Source organism: Panthera pardus, unplaced genomic scaffold, assembly GCF_024362965.1.
Source record: "Panthera pardus isolate Hobbes unplaced genomic scaffold, ASM2436296v1 HiC_scaffold_10, whole genome shotgun sequence".
Taxonomy (NCBI): domain Eukaryota; kingdom Metazoa; phylum Chordata; class Mammalia; order Carnivora; family Felidae; genus Panthera; species Panthera pardus.
Genome location: NW_026526655.1, coordinates 841,644 through 860,026, shown reverse-complemented (window position 1 = coordinate 860,026; position 18,383 = coordinate 841,644). Strand labels below are relative to the sequence as shown.

General features: G+C 53.9%; 1 protein-coding gene across 11 annotated transcripts in view; it reads left to right on the top strand.

The window, feature by feature from the left end:
* SNED1 (sushi, nidogen and EGF like domains 1) overlaps window positions 1–18,383 on the top strand; it is a 91,774-nt gene that overhangs the window by 16,604 nt on the left and 56,787 nt on the right. For 10 of the 11 annotated variants that reach the window (XR_008422266.1, XR_008422262.1, XR_008422274.1 and 7 more), the window contains exons 2-8: window positions 8,073–8,360; window positions 11,262–11,402; window positions 12,018–12,180; window positions 15,030–15,155; window positions 15,396–15,509; window positions 17,427–17,540; window positions 17,645–17,758. Coding sequence is in view for 6 of the 11 variants with exons in the window: in XM_019445312.2 (XP_019300857.2) it covers window positions 8,073–8,360; window positions 11,262–11,402; window positions 12,018–12,180; window positions 15,030–15,155; window positions 15,396–15,509; window positions 17,427–17,540; window positions 17,645–17,758 (1,060 nt within the window). In the remaining 5 variants the exon portion in view is untranslated. The remainder of the gene's footprint in view (window positions 1–8,072; window positions 8,361–11,261; window positions 11,403–12,017; window positions 12,181–15,029; window positions 15,156–15,395; window positions 15,510–17,426; window positions 17,541–17,644; window positions 17,759–18,383) is intronic. The other variant, XR_008422267.1, reaches the window with a different exon arrangement.

Genomic DNA, 18,383 nt, shown 5'->3' with positions numbered 1-18,383 from the left:
AGTGTATGAGGGTTCCACTTTCTTTACACCCTCACCAACACTTGTTATTGTCTCTTTGTTTTCGTTACGGCCATCCTAGTGGGTGTGCAGTGCTGTCCCATTGTGGTTTTGACTTGCATTTCCCTGATGGTTAATGATGCTGAGCGTGTTTTACACTATTTGTGTACCTTCTTTGAAGAAATGCCTGTTCACTATTCAAGTCTTTTGCCCATTTTTTATTGGGTTGTCTTTTTTCTAAGACTTTATTTTTTGCAGAAGAATTTGAAATTCACGGCAAAATTGAGAGGAAGATAGAGATTTCCCATATATACTCTGCCTCCATACATGCACAGCCTCCCCATTATTAACACCCCCGCCCCAGTGCTAGCTTTGTTATAACTGACGAACCTACACTAATACACCGCAGAGTTGTAAAAGTATAAGTCCTTCCCCTCTCTGAAGTCTCCTGCCATATGTGGCTTTTTCCTTAAAGTAGCTGAAGTCAGGATAGAGGAGGAAGCAAGGATCCAGGGACACAGCAGAAGACAGTGACTCTGCCCCAATAAGCAAGGCTTTACAGTTGTCAGTCACGCAGCTCAACCAAATGGACTTTCAATGTTTCGGGTCCCCTCAAAATTCTAAATCCTTAAAAAAAAATTCTCTAAATCCTCATTGTTAAAACCATTTATCTCAGCTTTGGGAATCTTTACTCAGTCATCAGGGCCCTTCTGCTTTTTCATTGGGGCGTTAGAGGGTTGCTACCCCATTGTCATGGTAACAACCAAAGTTCTGATCGGATGGCTTATTTCAAGCCTAGCTCTCACTGCTCTGCTTTATTACAGGTAAGACAGTGGGCACCCTCACTTTCCACCCCCGACTCACACTACACCTCACTTGTGGAGAACACTATCTGCTGGGATCCTGGGGCATCTTCTCAGTTTCTCCTGTCCCAGTCCATGGAGGCCCTTGTCCGTCCTCTTCCAGAAAGTCAGTTCTCTGTTATGCTAACATCCTTCCTCCTTTATTTCTTCTTAACCCAGTTCTTTAGAAATTTTTTTCGTTTCATCTAAAAATTTAAATGTATTGTTATTATAAAGGTATTTACAATATCTTCTTGTTATCTTTTTTGAGAGTGTCAGAGTATGAAGCCATATTTTCTTTTTCAGTCCTGATACTGGCCATCAGCACCTTTTTTTTTTACTTAACCAATTCCAACAGAAGTTTATCCATTTTACTGGTAGTTGAAACAAACCAAATTTTGGCTTTGTTGGTTCTCTTTTTCAGTGTTTGTTTTCTAGTTTATTAACTTGTGCTCTTAATTGTTTGTTTTTCTCTTCCCCTGTTTTGTTGTTGTTGTCGTTTCTTTCCTGTATATGGATTATTTACTAAATGTTTGGTTTCTTCACTAAGTATACACACTGAGATAAGCATGCAAGGGTATAAATTCCCCTTTTAAGTTTGGTGGCACCTCACCCTCATGAGTCTTTTTTTTATTTAAAAAAAATTTTTTTAATGTTTATTTATTTTTGAGAGAGAGACAGAGCACGAGCAGGGGAGGAGCAAAGAGAGAGGAAGACACAGAATCCGAAACAGGCTCCAGGCTCTGAGCTGTCAGCACAGAGCCCGACGTGGGGCTCGAACTCACAAACCACGAGATCATGACCTGAGCCAGAGCTGAAGCCGAAGCTCAGCCGACTGAGCCGCCCAGGCGCCCCACACCCTCACGGGTTTTTTCTAAATAGCACTTTTGTTATCTTTCGCTCCCAAGTTATTTATAACTATATTTCTTAATTTCCATATACATAGAAATTTCCTACCTTTTGGGGGTTAATATTTTGAGTGTAATTGCGCTGTGGCCAGAGAACAAACTATTTTTTGCAATCCCTTGAAATTTGTTGACACTTGCTATGTGATCAGTGTATAGTAAATTTTTAAAAAGATATTTGTATTATCTATTAGGTCACTTACTATTTTCATTGCTCAAATCTTCCGTATTCTGCCAGATAATTTTGTCTGCCTAGTCCATTTTGCTAAGGAATGTATGTTGAAATGTTCCACAGTGGTTATGAATTGACCTATTTCCTTTTGTCAGTTTTTCACTTATGTGATAACTAACGTTGTTATTAGGCATGTAAAAATGCAAACTTGTTATATCTTCCTTTATTATCAAGAAGTGGCCCTTTTGGTTTCTAGCTATACTTTTTGCCTTATGGTCTACACCAGGTTTCCTTTGGTTAGCATTTGGATAGTATGTATTTTAACCGGAACATCTAATTCATTTTTATTTAAACTGTTACTGATGGAGCTGGGTTCAATCTAAGATCTTCTGTGCTGTCTGTCCCACTTGCTTTATATTTCCTTCTCTCTCCTTTCTTGCCATCTTATACATCAAGTATTTTAATCATTCAGTCACATCCCCTCTCTCGGTTAGGATGATATACACTGTTTCTATTCTTTTGGTGATTATCCATATTCATTTTTACTTACCAATATTCACTAATAAGTGAATGCCTTTACCCTTCTGGAAAATACAGTGACCTTCAAACACTTATGTATTCTCCCAATTTATAAGCTATTATCATTAATCTTAATTCTACAGATTTTTTTTTCACACAACTACACAAAGCTTTATTTATATTATTTCTTTATATGGTCAATGTTCATTTAGATTTATTCTCATGCCTTCTGGTTTAATCTGTTCTGGCTGCTATGATAAATCTGTTATCATATTATGATATGATTATGATATGATATGATATATGGTGATATGATATATGATTATGAATATCATGATATATGATTATGAATAGAAACAGTGATTGTGATATATGATATGATATATGGTGATATGATATATGATTATGATATGATATATGATGTCATATTATGACATATGATTAATCTGTTCTGGCTGCTATGATTTAATCTGTTCTGGCTGCCCACAGACTGGGCAGTTTAAATTTTTTTTAATGTCTTTTTGTGAGAGAGAGCTAGAGCATGAGGAGGGGGAGAGACAGAGAGAGAGGGAGATACAGAATCTGAAGCAGGCTCCAGGCTCCGAGCCGTCAGCACAAAGCCCGACCCGAGGCTTGAACCTGCAGACAGTGAAATCATGACCTGAGCTGAAGTCGGACACTTAACTGACTGAGCCCCCCAGGCGCCCCTAGACTGGGTAGTTTAAACAACAAACACTATTTCTCACAGTTCTGAAGGCTGAGAAGTCAAGATCAAGGGGCTGGAAGATTTAGTGTCTGGTGAGGACCCACTTCCTGGTTAATAGCATCTTCTCATCGTGTCCTCACATGTCAGAAAAACAGAGACAGCTCTTTGGGGTCTCTTTTATAAGGACACTAATCTCCTTCATGGGGGATCCACCCTCATACCTAGTCTCCTCCAACAGGCCTCACCTCCTAACACCATCACAGTGGGGGCCAGGTTTCAACATAAGAATTTGGGGAAGATACATTCAGTTCATAGCACCTTCTTTCACCTTCTTTGCCCTTTTCCCCTCCTTGCATCTCTGACTTTACATTTCCCTTTGACTTGGCTTTGTTTATGTGGGTCTGCTATTTAGTTCCTACTTATTTATTATTTATTTATTTCAATTATCTTTCTTTTGCCTTCAGTAATGAAGGATATTTTATCTGGGTATAAAACTGCAAGCAGATTATTTTCTTCCAGCGTATTCAAGACACAATCCCACCATTTTCTAGTCCCTATTGTTGCTTATGAGAAATCAGCTGCCACTCTACGGGAAAGACCCTTGATGATAATTCATATATTTCTCCTTTTATAACTGTCTCCTTATCATTGATGTGCATTTACAGCAGTCATTTGTTGTTGCTATATTTTAATTCTTCCAGCTAGGGAATCACTGGGATTATTGAATATGTGGCCTGATGTCTTTCATCAGTTCTGGAAATTCTCAGCCATTGCCTTTATACCTCCTTACCCTCTGGTGCTCCAAACCATACCTGTATTTGACCATCCTCCTGCTTCACATAAATTTTCTTTTCTTTTCTTTTCTCTACTCTCCATGTCTTTGTCTCTGTTCTAAATTCCAGATGGTTTCTTCTGACCTGTCTTCTAGGTCCAGCTCACTAATTCTTCCTTTAATTGTGCTCTTAAATTATCTATTTAAATCTGCTTTTAAATTATCTACTTAGTTCTTAATTTGTTATTTACTTAGTTTTAGACCTAGAATTTCTATTTAGTTCTTTAAAATGGTTTATTAAAGGGGCGCCTGGGTGGCTCAGTCGGTTAAGCGTCCGACTTCAGCTCAGGTCATGATCTCACAGTCTGTGAGTTCGAGCCCCGCGTCAGGCTCTGTGCTGACAGCTCAGAGCCTGGAGCCTGTTTCAGATTCTGTGTCTCCCCCTCTCTCTGCCCCTCCCCTGTTCACACTCTGTCTCTCTCTGTCTCAAAAATAAATAAACGTTAAAAAAAATTAAAAAAAAATAAATAAAATAAAATAAAATAAAATAAAATGGTTTATTAAAAAGAGAATTTCCATTCCTGATTATTTTTTTTGTCCCAGACTTTGCTTTAGTCAATTTTTTATATTGTGGACAATACACATAATATAAAACTTAGCATCTTGACCTTTTTTTTAACATTTATTTATTTTTGAGAAGAGAGAGACAGAGCATGAGCAGGGGAGGAAAGAGAAAGATGGAGACACAGAATCTGAAACAGGCTCCAGGCTCTGAGCTGTCAGCACAGAGCCTGACGCGGGGCTCGAACTCATGGACTGCAAGATCATGACCTGAGCTGAAGTTGGATGCTTAACTGACTGAGCCACCCAGGTGCCCCTACATCTTGACCATTTTTAAGTGTACAGTTCAGTGGTATTAAGGACATGTTGTTCAGTCATCACTACCTTCACCTCCAGACTCTTTTCATTTTATAAAACTGAAATTCTGTCTCCACTAGACACGCCCCCACCCCCATCTCCTCCAGCCCCTCGACAGCCCCATTCTATTTTCTATGAATGTGACTACTCTAGATCCCTCATATAAGTGAAATCATAGCATTTGTCTCTTTGTGACTGGCTTATTTCATTGAGCATAAGGTCCTCAAAGTTCATCCATTTTGTAGCACATGTCAGAATTTCCTTCCTTTTTAAGACTGAATCATATTCCATCGTATGGATGGACCACATTGGCTTATTCATCCATGCATTGGTGAACCTTGGGTTGCTTCCACCTTTGGGCTGTCGTGCAGAATGCTGCTATGAACACGGGTGTACAAAGATCTCCTGAAGACCCTGCTTTCAATTATTTTTGAGTATCATTGTGGATGAATTGTGTCCCACCCAAAATTCTTATGTTGAATTCTTACCCCCCAAGGTGATTGTACTTGGAGATAGAGCCTTCAGGAAGGTAAATTGAGGTTGTATGGGTAGGGTCCCAATCTGATAATAAGAGGGACAGACACCAGAGAGCTCTCTCCCTTCTCGTGTGCACACAGAGGAAAGGCAGTGTGGAGACACAGTAAGGAGGGAGCCATCTACGAGCCAGGAAGAGGAGCCTCACTAGAAACCAATTCTGACGACACCTTCATCTCGGATGTCTAGCTCCAGAACTACAAGAAAACAAATTTCTGTCGTTCAAGCCACTCAGTCTGGTATTTTGTTATGGCAGCCACAGCCGACTAATACAGATATATACCCAGAAGTAGAATTTCCGGATCATATGGTATATCTATTTGCAATTTTTTGAGAAACTGCCAACTGTTCTCCACAGCGACTGTGCCATTTTACATTTCTGTCAGCAGTGCACAAGGGTTCCAGCTTTTCCGTGTCCCTGACCACACTTGTTCTTTTCTAGGTTTTTTGATGGGAACCATGCTAATGGGTGTGAGGTGTTAGCTCATTGTGGCTTAGGTTTGCATTTCCCTAACGATGGTTATGTTGAGCATCTTTTCATGGGATTATTGGCCATTGGTAGATCCTCTCTGGAGACATGTTTATTGAAGTCTTATGCCCATTTTTTAATCAGGTTGTTTGTATTTGTTGTTGTTACTGAGTTGTAGGAGCTCTCTATATGTTTAAGATATTAAGCCCTTATTAGATACATGATTTGCAAATATTTTCTCCCATTCTGTGGGTTGCTTTTTCATTCTGCTGATAGAAACAAATATTTTTAATTTTGATGAACTCCAGTTTGTCTGTTTTTTTTTCTTTTGTGGCCGGTGCCTTTGGTGTCATATCCAAGAAATCATTACCAAAGCCAATGCTGTGATGCTTTTATCCTATGTTTTCTTCTGACCTTTATATGTTTAGCCCTCACGGTTAGGTCTTTGATCCATTTTAAGTTAATTTTTGTATCTGGGGTGAGGTAAGAGTCCAACTTTGTTCTTTTGCATGTGGACGTCCAATAGTCCCAGCTCCATTTGTTGAAAAGACTGCCCTTTCTGTTGCCCCCCCTTGATGAAAATCATTTGCCCATATATGTGAGGGCTTATTTCTGGGCTCCCTATTCTCTTCTATTTGTCTATATTTCTGTCTTTAAGCCAAGACCTCACTGTTTTGACTGCTACAGCTTTGCAGTCCATTTTGAAAGCAGAAAGTATAAGTCCTCCAACTTCGTTCTTTTTTCAAGATTGTTTTGGCCATTCTCTTGAAGAAACTTAAAGCTTGCACTTGGAACACAGTAAACTTAGTCATTTTATAGTCTCTGGTCTGATAATTCTGATATCCGATGTTTCTTACATTTCTGCTGATTCTTGTGAGTGGTACCTTGTTTCCTTATGTGTCCAATTATCTTTGTGACCTGGGTTTTGTACTTGAACAATTATTTACAGGAATAGCTTGAGGCCTAAGGTGATGCCAGCTTCCACCAGAGAGGGTTTTCTTTGCTTCTGGAACCTCAGGATGCTATCCATTGGGAACCGAGAATCCGAGCCTTGATCTGAGTCCCAGTTCGAGGGGCCCTGGATCGCTTGGGTGAGGGGACGGCAGAGCGTGAGGCCGCATGAGGACTGTGTACTTCAAGTTCACCCAGCTTAGTGTGGGGGCTTACCCCCAGCCCCGAGTGAGCGCCGAGCTTTGACGTCTCTCTCTCTGTTCTTCCACGAGGCTGCAAAACTTTAGGTCTTGTTTGCAGCCACTGCTCCTCAGTGTGCAGGTGCACTCACTTGGGCGGGAAGGAGCTCTGAGAGCCGGGCTCACCTTCGGTCCCTCCCTGTCCTCAATTTGGAATCCAAGCCCTGAAATACTTCACTTGCTCGATCGCTCTCGGTGCCTTTAAGAAGAGAGCTGTGCTTCTCTGGGTTACCGGGCCACCCTCACCTAAAGGGCAAGTCCAGAGTCTTTTCTGAAAGCATAGTTCTGACCACGATCCTCCCAGGAGCAAATCCTGACAGTCTAGGGCCCAGCTCTGTGCTCACTAACTCGTTCCAGGCTGCCAGCATCCCGGAGGCAATAGCTAGTGTTATCCCCATGTCACAGGTGAAAACCCAGGGCACAGAGAGGTGAAGGCTGAACTGCCTCCTGGTTGCACGGCTAACTGCACTGGGACCAGTTGCGTCTTACCGCACAGACGCTGCCTGCTGCCCCCCACCCCCCCTTCTGCTCAGGAGCCTTCTGCAGCTCCCTACTGTCTGGAGTCCTGAGCACAGACCCTCCCCACCAACCAGACATCCAGGCCTTTCCGGCCTCCCCTCAGCCCACCTCACACGGCTCCAGCTCACCTGTCCGGACCTGGATCCAAGGCTGGCAGCCTACTGCGCCTCCCAAGGTGCCTGGTTAGAGTGGGACCCAGGACCCTGAGCGCCCCAATTGCCCAAGGCCAGGGCCCACAGTGGGAGCTCCCTGACCCCACAGCAGCAGCCCAGGTCTGGGCGCCGTGCGGCACATCAGGTAGAGCAAACAGGTCAGAGCCTGTGCCTGAGCGCGCAGCCTGTCCGCAAGGGGATGGGACAGGCCAAGGGGTCCCATATCAGGGACCAGGAACTGTCAGGCCGTCCTAGGGTTGCCCGGTTCAAGGCCGGCTCCCCCTTGGAGGGCGCGTGGCGGGTGAGGCAGGGGAGGCCGCCGGGCCCGCCCACCTGTCCCCAGGTGCCCACTGGCCCCCCGTCTGGCTTCCTGACAGGTGAACAATAACGGAGTCGTCTCCTTCCTGAAGGAGGTCTCTCAGTTCACCCCCGCGGCCTTCCCCATCGCCAAGGACCGCTGCGTGGTGGCAGCCTTCTGGGCAGACGTGGACAATCGGCGTGCAGGTGACGTGTACTACAGGGAGGCCACTGACCCTGCCACGCTGCGCAGAGCCACAGAGGATGTCAGGCGCTACTTCCCCGAGCTCCAGGACTTCTCCGCCACCTGGGTCTTCATAGCCACCTGGCACCGTGTGACCTTCTTTGGAGGCAGCTCCTCTTCCCCCGTGAGTTTTTTGTCCTGGGGGAGGGAGGACGTCGGTCTGGGGTCCAGGCTCTCCCTCCAGGGACCCTGCCTTGCTGAGGTGGGTCAGACATAATCACTGGTGCACGGCCGAGAGGGGAAAACTGGGCTCAGGGATGGAAGTTACTCTCCCAGGGTCGCAGAGTCAGGTTGGAGGAGGGCAGAGCCCTGACCTTCCCCAGCCCCCACCCCCCTGGAACCCATCTGCCTCTAGGAAAATGCCAAATGACCCGATACAGGAGTTCACACGCTAGGGAGATACCGATCATGTGTTAGAAGAGTCTCCTCTTGGAATGGTTTGAAACTCAACAGGTTATGCAGGAAGTTTATTCTGTTTTATCCTTTATTCTGCGATAACGCCAAACGATGAAGGCACTGGGGACCCGTGTCTCCTATGCGGCACATTCTAGACGCCAAGGGCCGAGAAGCACTCAGCCAGCACAGCCCGTGGGACTGCTGTGCCAGGCAGAAGGTGGCAGCTTAGCCACAGGAGGCTCCGTGGCTCGAGGGACGGGAAGGCTCAGAGCAGCCCCGAGGGATAGATGTGTCTGCACAGTGGACCGCAGGGGACAGGCACGGGCACAGCAGTCAAGGGCAGGGCCTGGTTTCCCGTCACACACACACACACACACACACACACACACGAGTGGGTGGGCAGAGGGTGGGAACAGGTGAGGTCTTCACTCGGCATGGCGGTGCGGGGTCCCCAGTAGCGGCGGCTCGGAACACAGCGCAGGTGGAGAGCGCTGGCAGAGTTCTCCAGCAGCGGGGGGGACCGAGCACGCCCCGGAGCGAGGCAGCCGCTGAGCGACTGCGGCGCTCACTTCCTAAAAGGAGGACAGTCAACAGGGAAAGATGGGCTTTTTCTGTAAATATTACTACGGATGAGCGTTCACGCTGGTGAACTTCATTCATGCAGAGCCCACTCATCTTTCGCTACGTTTTACTTGTTTTTTCTTATCACCAATTTGTAAGAAAAACATCTGTGCAACAAAAAGAAAAAAAGAACCAGAGATTCCACCACCAAGAGGTAACTCCCAGTAAACACTTCCTATTGTATACTGACACCCACTTGAAGAAATAAATAGAGCCACGGAGAACACGCCGTTTTGTGGTTTTGTTCGCTCAACAGCGTCCGCCTTCCCCACGGCATCGCGGAAACCGTGATGTCACCCGTGCCCTCTGTTTCCTGAGCCCCTCCTGTGTTGCCAGAGGAAACCTTACTGCTCTCCGGTGTCCGGGCCCAGGGGTGCGAATGTCTGGGCAACACAAGAATTCTTATAAGGGCTCAGAGTTCTGAGTTGGGGCTGGGAGCGGGGCCGGGCGCTGGCGGACCCGGAAAGCCCTCCTCTGGGAACAGGCCGAGTGACAGGAAGGGAGGAAGGGACGTAAGCCCCACGCCCGGCCTCGCTCTCCTCGCACGCCGGGCCTCAGCAGCTCGCGAAGCCCCGCCGCTGGCCTTGCTGGCCCTAGTCTCGCCCTCCGTCCCCCCTCGGCTTTCCCGCCTTCGTGGCCGCGGCGTCCTGCTCGTATTAGCCCCGGGTCTGCCATCCCGAAGGGGAGCACTCGGTCTCCCTCTTGCTCATTCTTACAGAAGTAAGAAGATGGACCATATGAGGCCCCACCGTGTCGGGCGGCACCTGTGCCCCGAGGCGGGCACCGCGCGGCCCCGCTAGATCGGGGACCGTCTCCCGGCACGAGGCTCCAGCAGGGAGGCCGCTGCCCGCAGAGCTCTGACGCGCCTCTCAGACTCGTGGCCTCAGACATGCGAGTGAGCCACGTGTGGCCACGCGGTCTCCCTGGGCCCAGCAGGACGCCCGTGGCTCCCCTCCCTCGCCAGCGTCACGGGCAAACGGGGAAGGCCTTTTCCTTTTCCTCCCAGGCCTTTGGCGTCCAGGGCTGGCGAATCTGTTCAGTGTGACCGGGCGGTCGCGCTCTGCTGTAACGCATCTGCTCACGCGACCCTTGCCAATTCGGTCACCTTTCTCGTCTTTTTCTTACTGGCCCGTACAAGTTGTGCTTGAATTAAAGACACCCACAGTTTCGCCGGCCACCTATGTTGTAGAAACATCTTCCACTTTGCCGTTTGCTATTCAGTGTGATTTTACGGCACTCTTTATACACAGAAGTTTCTGTAGTCAAACATATAAATCTCCTTTCTGGTTTTCACGGTCGACAAACGTTATGCTTCAAGTCCTTCCCCGACGCAGCTCTGCAGACTCGAGTGCCCATATTTTCCTCTAGGGCTTTGATGGTTCCATCCATAACCTTACTTGACGTGGGCTTTATTAAAGTGATGTAAAGATGTAAAGCTCTAATTTTATCCTCTTTCAGAGAGTTTCCTACTAGTCCCAAGATCACTTTTTAAACAGCCCCCCTCCCTGCCCGATCTGAAATAACGTCTCCTACACATGCTGCTCAATCAGTTTCATGGAAGAGAATTCCATGGAAAACAAGAATTACTAAGACCACTTTTTCTTGTTTCCTTTTTTTATCTCCCTCCCGCCCCCCCCCCCCTTTACGTTTTTTTGTTTCACACAAGGCAGTGGTGCGGATCTGGCCCAGTCAACGCTCACCCTTGTGCCCCAGCCACCACAGGGCACAGCGTCTGCTCCTGGCGTCCGTGGGCCCTCATGACCCCTCGGTGTGTCTCGCTCACCAGGCGACAGATGTTGGGGGTCTGGGCCGTGCCGGGGCCTCAGATGCTGGGGACACGGTGGAGGATGGGGACGAGGCCATCAGCTTGACGGCAGATGGCTGACCACCTAGTCGGGAACACAGCCGGTGGATGATGACAGTGCGCGAAGGGATGCCGGAGGGGGGCAGGGCCTTGCGGCGTGGACACTGGGGTGCAGAGCCCTGTTCAGACCTCCCTCCTCGGCAGGTCAACACGTTCCAGACCGTGCTCATCACTGACGGCAAGTTCTCCTTCACCATCTTCAACTACGAGTCCATCACGTGGACCACAGGCACACACGCCAGCAGCGGGGGTGACACCACTGGCCTGGGAGGGATCGCGGCCCAGGTAGGGGCCCGGCTCCCCACCGCCACGCCTGTCACAGCTGACAAGGCTGGCAGACCCTCCCTGCACACAGCCAGTACCGTGAAGAGGCCAGTGGTCCTCCGTGCACTGACTGTCCTAGGGGCTGGCCCGTGGCCCACAGAACTGTGGCCAGCAGGAAGTCTTAAGTGTGGAGGGCGTGGTCAAGTGCAAGTCCCCAAGGCCAGCCAGTGCTCCTGCACTGTGTGAAGGCCCCCACCTCCTCCCGGGCCACCTACTTTCTCCTGAGCTCACACTTGCCCCTGGCCCCTGGTCCTTATGGGAGCTGAGACTCCAAGGGAGTGAGCCCCGCAGGTGTGTGTGTGGGGAGCACGCCAGTGCTCAAGGTTGGTGGCTGGAGGGACTGGCGGCTGGGGTCAGGATCTGGCTGGGAGGTTGCTGATCGGGACAAGGACGACATGGGGGGCGGTAGGGGTACCCCTAAACCTGTAAAGCTCCAGGGTTACAAAGCTGCCTTCCACGTGATTTCTTTGACCCTGGCCACTGGGGGGGCGGGGGGGAGGCGTTACGTGGGTCTCAGGAGCTTCAGGGGGACCTGGGGACCCAACTGGCGCCTGCCCCCCACTCTCCCCACCCCAGGCTGGCTTCAATGCGGGTGACGGGCGGCGCTACTTCAGCATCCCCGGCTCGCGCACCGCGGACATGGTCGAGGTGGAGACCACCACCAACGTGGGCGTGCCCGGGCGCTGGGCGTTCAGAATCGATGATGCCCAGGTGCGCGTGGGGGGCTGCGGCCATACAAGTAAGAGGATGGAAACAGCGGCTCAGGGCTGTGGGGGCTGGGGTGGCTCAGGGAGTCGGTGGGGGGTGACAGGAGGGGACCGGAGCAGGGAGGAAGGGATTGGGATGCTGGGGACAGGGAGGAGGGGGCAAGAAGAAGGGGGCTGGATGCTTGACGGGGGAAGGGCAGGATGGGAGAGGGGGCAGGGAGGACGAGGCCGGATGAAGGGGGTGCTGGACGCTGGGGACAAGCAGGCTGCCGGAGGGCATGGCTTTGCCCACCCCTTCCCCCAGCCAGGAACCTGGGCTGGTACCGGCTCGCCCCTTGAGCCCCATCTTTTCCTGGGGAGGCTTTCCTATCCCTGCTCTGGGCGCCGCATGGGGGAATATGCTGGAGACCACGGAGAAGCCGGGGTGGCCCGTCCTGGGTCCAGGAGCTGGCACTCTCCCCTCATTCTCCCCCAGCCTGTGTCCTGGGCTGGGGAGGGGCACCTGTCCCCAGGATCGCCTGGAAGGCAGGCACCCTTTTCACTCATCTCCCCATGTTTGCCAAGGACTTGATGCTTGGTGGGATTTGCTGCCTGTTTCACACCCCCCGCATCTGCCTGACCAGAGGGATCTCCCCGACACCCAGGGGGCCTTCAGGCAATGACCACGCATCAGACGGGGCGGGGTGGCGGGTAGGGTCCACCTTAGGGCAGACAGTCGGGACTGGCCAAGGAAGGATTTGTCCCAGCCCCTTCCCCTGTGTGGTGCCGGCCGAGGTGCAGACTTTCCTGGAACGTGCTTAGAAATGGAGAGGGTGTGTAAACGATTGATGTGGCCACTCTGAGGGGAGGACTAACCACAGGCCTGCAAAGGCTGAGGCCACAATGACGCCCACGTGGGGACCGCCTTCGCGGACTCACCTCCCACCCACAAGGAGACTGAGGCCACAGAGAGGACCCTCTTCCCACTTCTCCCAACCCCATAGCTCGGCGAGCGAACCCAGCGCGGGTGGATCCCACCCAGACCTTCCAAGGCAACAGGCGCGCACTCTGCAGGGACAGGGGCAGGAGCCGGGGAGGGCGGGTGTGCGCCCCGGCGGGCAGGAAGACTCACCAAGGCCTGAGGATGGTGCCCCGGTGAGAGATGCCTGGGGAAGCCGAGCCCACCCACTCACCGGAGCACCAAATAGGCCCCAGCCAGAGCCTGAGCCCAGAGGATGGGGAACCCACAGGCCAGGGAGCCCAGGAGCCAATAATTTTGCCCCTTCCCCAAAGTGGCAAGCGGGGCACCCAAGAACGCAAGCCCTCCTGCAGCCCCAGGGCGGGCCCGGCCAAGCCCGCGGCCTACTCTGCCCATCTGGGCTCTGGGCGGTGGTGTTTCAGGGGTGGGGACACCGCTGCGTCTCTGATGGCAGGGAGGTCTGTTGCTTGTCACCCGCCAGTAGCCAGGGGCTTAGGCTGTGGTTAGGGATCGAAGTATGGGTGCAGGTGTGGGCTGCCGTGAGCGGTGCGGCGTGGACGCGAGTGTGGGAGCAGGTGTGAGAGCAGGCGTGTGTCTAGGTGTGGCCAGGCCCATGCTCCCCACAAAGGCTGCAGGCTGTGACCCTGAGAAATGATCTTCAGAAGAGGGTCTGGCCAGTCCCTCGGGGATCCTTTTCCCACGGTGACGTGCTTCCCTCCACGATCCCAGGCTCCTGGGGGAGTAGACGGAGGAGGCAGGGCTGGGCCTTCCGAACTAGTGTGCACAGAGGCCCACGGGAGCCCCCTTGCTTCCCCGCGGCCACGCTGCAGGCCCAGGAGAGGGAGCCCGTGCGTGTCAGTCCGGGCTGCCTACACACGGGCCGTGCCGGGACGGGAGGGTCAGTTCACACGCGAGAGGCAGCGCCTCCACCGTTGGAAGGCTCACTCCTGAGGAAGGCCGGTCCAGAAACGGCTGGTGGACACAGCCGCCACACAACGGCCGGCAGAGTGACAGTGTGACCGAGTGAACGGAGGAGGGGTACGGGTGAGGGGCGGGGGCCGTCCGAAAGATACCCTTAGCTCTGATGGTGTTCTGGGCCACGAGGTCCTTCCGGGAGTGTCCCCCGCTTGCTGTCCTTCATACCACGCCAGATCTCCCGGGGCCCTCCTAGTAACGGGAGATCCGAGACCTGGGGGTGCTCTAGTTACCTGCCAAGCTGTGCTTCTTCATCGCAGATTTCAGTGGCCCTACTTCTCCAGAGGGGTACGGCCCCCTGAGCTGAGCTCTGTGGGCTGCGCGTCCTGCGAGGCCCAGGCATGGGGTTGGGTGGCCCTCGGGGACCGCTGGAGACCCCCTGGCCAGGAGGCCATGATGTGAGAAACCCTGACTTCAACAACCCTGAGTGTGGCCCTCCTGTTTCACGCGGGGAGACCCGGAGGGCAGCTGGGCGTGCGTTTCCGTAACTATCACGGGCGCCCCTGGGAGCAGACTGCATCCCCTCAGAAAGGCCCGAGGGACCCCCGCCCACCGCCTCTGGCTCCCACAGGGGTGGGTCCCCCTCGTCCACACCTGCAGACGTCCTTCTCATCGGGCTCACTCATGCCCGCACACCTTCCTGTGTCGCTAGGCACCCTTGGGTCTTGAACCTTGTTAGTTCCTCAGACAAGTTGATGCATTAAAGAGGTAGGAAGTGCTGTGGGTTTAAAGGATTCTGGGAAAGCGTGGCCTCCAGGGAAAGCCAGAGTCACGGCGTAGGAATCTAAATGTCAGCAGGACACACGGCAGGTGCACTGGGCACCCTGGGAGACCTGGGAAGTGAATCGTGGATGCTGGGTGGCCAGCAGACCACCGGCGATCCTTCAGAGACGGGCCCTTTGGGTCAGGGGAGGGAAGGGACGGCTCGGCTCCCTCCTGTGTCCACAGCCTCCGTGTGCCTGGCCCTGCGTCCCTGCCTCAACGGCGGCAAGTGCATTGACGACTGCATCACGGGCAACCCCTCCTACAGCTGCTCCTGCCTCTCAGGCTTCACCGGGAGGCGGTGTCACCTGGGTGAGTGTGCACTGCAGCACAGCCAGGGGCCCCAAGAGCCCAAGGTCAGGGTGTCTGTCCCCACAGTGTGGGCGATGGAGGGGGGGCACACAGAGGCTCCCCGACAGAGAGCATGGCAGGCGGGGCTACGGCTGCCCCGTCTGAGCCGACCCCCCCTGAAGCGAGGCCGGGAGGGTGTCCGGGCAGAGTCTCCCCAACCCGGCTTCGTCCACTGAGGCCCCAGCCGGCCCTGTTTTTCAGATGTTAACGAATGTGCTTCCCATCCATGTCAGAACGGCGGGACCTGCACACACGGCATCAACAGCTTCAGCTGCCGATGCCCAGCCGGCTTCGGGGGGCCCACCTGTGAGACAGGTGAGAGGAACGCCAGCGGCTGCAGGGCACCCCGAGTGGTCCTGCCCGGCCAGGGACACGTGGTCAGCCCGGTGGGGGCACCGGGTCCGCATCCACGGAGGGCTCGGCGGTAGACTCGGGCAGCCCCGAGGCTCGTGGGGGCAGGAGGGGAGACTCGAGAGGCGAATCCAGAGCGCCTCCTGGGCCCTGGTGCGGACACCAGGGATGACACATTGGAGCGGTCGGTGCCCGGTTCCAGCCGGGCCACAGGGCCTGCACGAGGGCCGCCCCAGGTGCTACGGGCCATCACTTCCCTCTCAGCTCTGGACTGGCTTGGGGGGAATGTGGGGGCTCCTGAGGTCGGACAGGCCATCTGTGGGGTGCAGAAGGGCACAACCCCCCACCCTCTTCCTCTCTGTACCCCCAGGACCCCAAACCCCAACAGCCCCCAACAGAAGGGGAGGCCCCCAGGTCTCACAGGCGAGGGTCGGGGTCCTTCTTGAGACCTCCTTGTTGCTGCACCCCACCTGCCTCCCTCCTTCCAAACACCACCCCCTGCCCTTCCTCTAGCACCTCTCTGGGGTCCCTTCACCCTGGCCCTTTGCCTACCCGGTGCCGGAAGGGGGGCCCCCACTTCCACCCCCAGTCTCACTGTGGGAAGCTGCTAGGGGAGCCCAAGAAAAAGAGCCTCTTAAGATCAAAGCACCGTGATCCCTAACGCCCCTGGGCTGGGCCACACACCCATTCCCCTAAAGACACTTACTGATGTTCAACCGTGATTTAGAGACACATAACACGTCGTTAAATCAAGTGTGTACAAATAGCAACTGTACAAGAAGCTTCGATCTTAGAAGAACCATTTTTCAGGGAGACTTATAGCCACAAGGAATGTTTCAAGGTCTGTGACTCCAGTGCACATACACGTGTCTGGGCCCAGGGAGGCCCCTCGGAGGGTCTGGGGCTGGAGCCGGTGGCCCCGTGCCTCAGATTCCTCACGGCCAAGACAGTGACACCGACGAGTCCCATGTCCCCACCGACGCTCGCTGGTCTCAGGACCCACCTCAGCCACCAGGGCACACGACAGCAGGGACACCCAGCAGCGTCCAGACAGGGACACCTGCGCTGTTCACCATGAGCCTCCCCTCCCCACGGGTGCCCAGCCCTGCTCTCTGGTGGAGTCAGGGTCCGGGAGACGGGGGTCACCTGGTGCCGTCAGCCAGCAGAGCCCCTCCACACCGCCGTCTCCTTCCTCCCACTGTCCCCCACGAGGCCCGGGAGGGCCACGTGCTCCCGATGCATTTGGCGCCCACACTGAGTCATTTGGGGAATGAGCTGTCATCAGGACATGTGTCATGGCTGAGGGAAGGCAGTGTCCCCCCACCCCCGGCTCAGCCACTGGCGCTCAGGGGCCAGCAGCCACCAGGGAGTCTGAGAGGCCAGCACGCTGGGTGGAGGTGGCCAGGCACAGGCACCACCTCAGCTCACCCCCACCTGGTGGGGGCTGACAGCCTCTGCGCCCAGCCCTGCGGCAAGACATGCCTCCTCCCCCCCTCGCCCCTTCCCCTAAGGGCCATTCTCCTCCTGCACCCCTGCCCGCTGCACCCCTTCAAGGCTCTGGCCCAGAGGAATCCCTCCAGCCAGTGCCCCAGGATCCCACTCTGTGCTGGCAACTGAGAAGAAGAACCACAGGGAGGGTGGAACCTGGGCCCACTCACCCCTGCGCCCCCCACCAGCGCGCACAGCCCCCTTCCACCCCAGATCTGCTGCCACAACCCCGGCGGGGACGAGCTCGAGGCCGATGGGTGGGGACCGTCCGGGCCAGGCCCCCCACAGCCAACACCCTCCAGAGCCGCCCGCAGAGTGGGGCTCCACGGGACTCCCCCCCGCCCCCGCGGCCACAGCGAGGGGTCCAACACCTTCCCCCCTCTGCACATGCAGCACTGTCTCCGTGTGACACCAGAGAGTGTGAGAACGGCGGCCGGTGCCAGGCGGAGAGCGGCTCGGCGGTGTGCCTGTGCCAGGCCGGCTACACGGGCACGGCCTGCGAGACGGGTGAGTGGCCTGCCCGGGGGAAGGGAGAGGCTCCCGCCCGGCCAGACCAGGTGCCAGGGAGCCAAAGGCCGGCTCGAGCAAGCTCCCACCTCCTCTGCCCGCAGACGTGGATGAATGTGCCTCGGGCCCGTGCCTGAATGGAGGCTCGTGTGTGGACCTCGTGGGGAATTTCACCTGCCTGTGCTCAGAGCCGTTCGCAGGACCTCGCTGCGAGACAGGTAACGGCACGTGCCCACAGCCCCCGGGCCCCACAGCGACGGCGGTCCAGCGCGGGCACCCGGCCCCTTTACCTCACTGTCCAGATCGGCTCCACTGCGGTCTGGGGTGGGGAGGGTCACCTCCCCAGCCTGCCTGTGCCAGCCTGTCCCCAGAGCTGCCATTGTGGCCCCGACTCTGCCGCCCACGTGCCGTGCGGGGTCCTCTCCAGTCCCCATGTCCATCTGTAACATGCAGGGAAAGACGGCCACACTCTCAAGGCCCCTCCTCCAGCTCAGGAGATTCTTGGCTTTTTAACATCCTTCTTTCCGACTCCAGACCGCTCACCGTGCAAGGGAATGAGCGACGGGAGTTGGAAAGAAAACTGATCTTTACTACATGTGATGAAATTTGCTGGTTTCTATTTCCCATTGTTTTAAATGCTGATTACGACTCGGTAGATCAATGTAAAAAACAACCAGATTTTACAACCCACAGAATAAATCCAGGCTGTCAGCGTCTGACATTGCTCTGACCTCCAAAGGTCTTGCTCGGCCACTGTGCCGACGAGAGCAGTGTGCACGGCATGGGCAGCTGCTCCCCAGGGGGCCCAAGACAAGCTCGTCAGGTTTACTTGGAGTCTAAAAA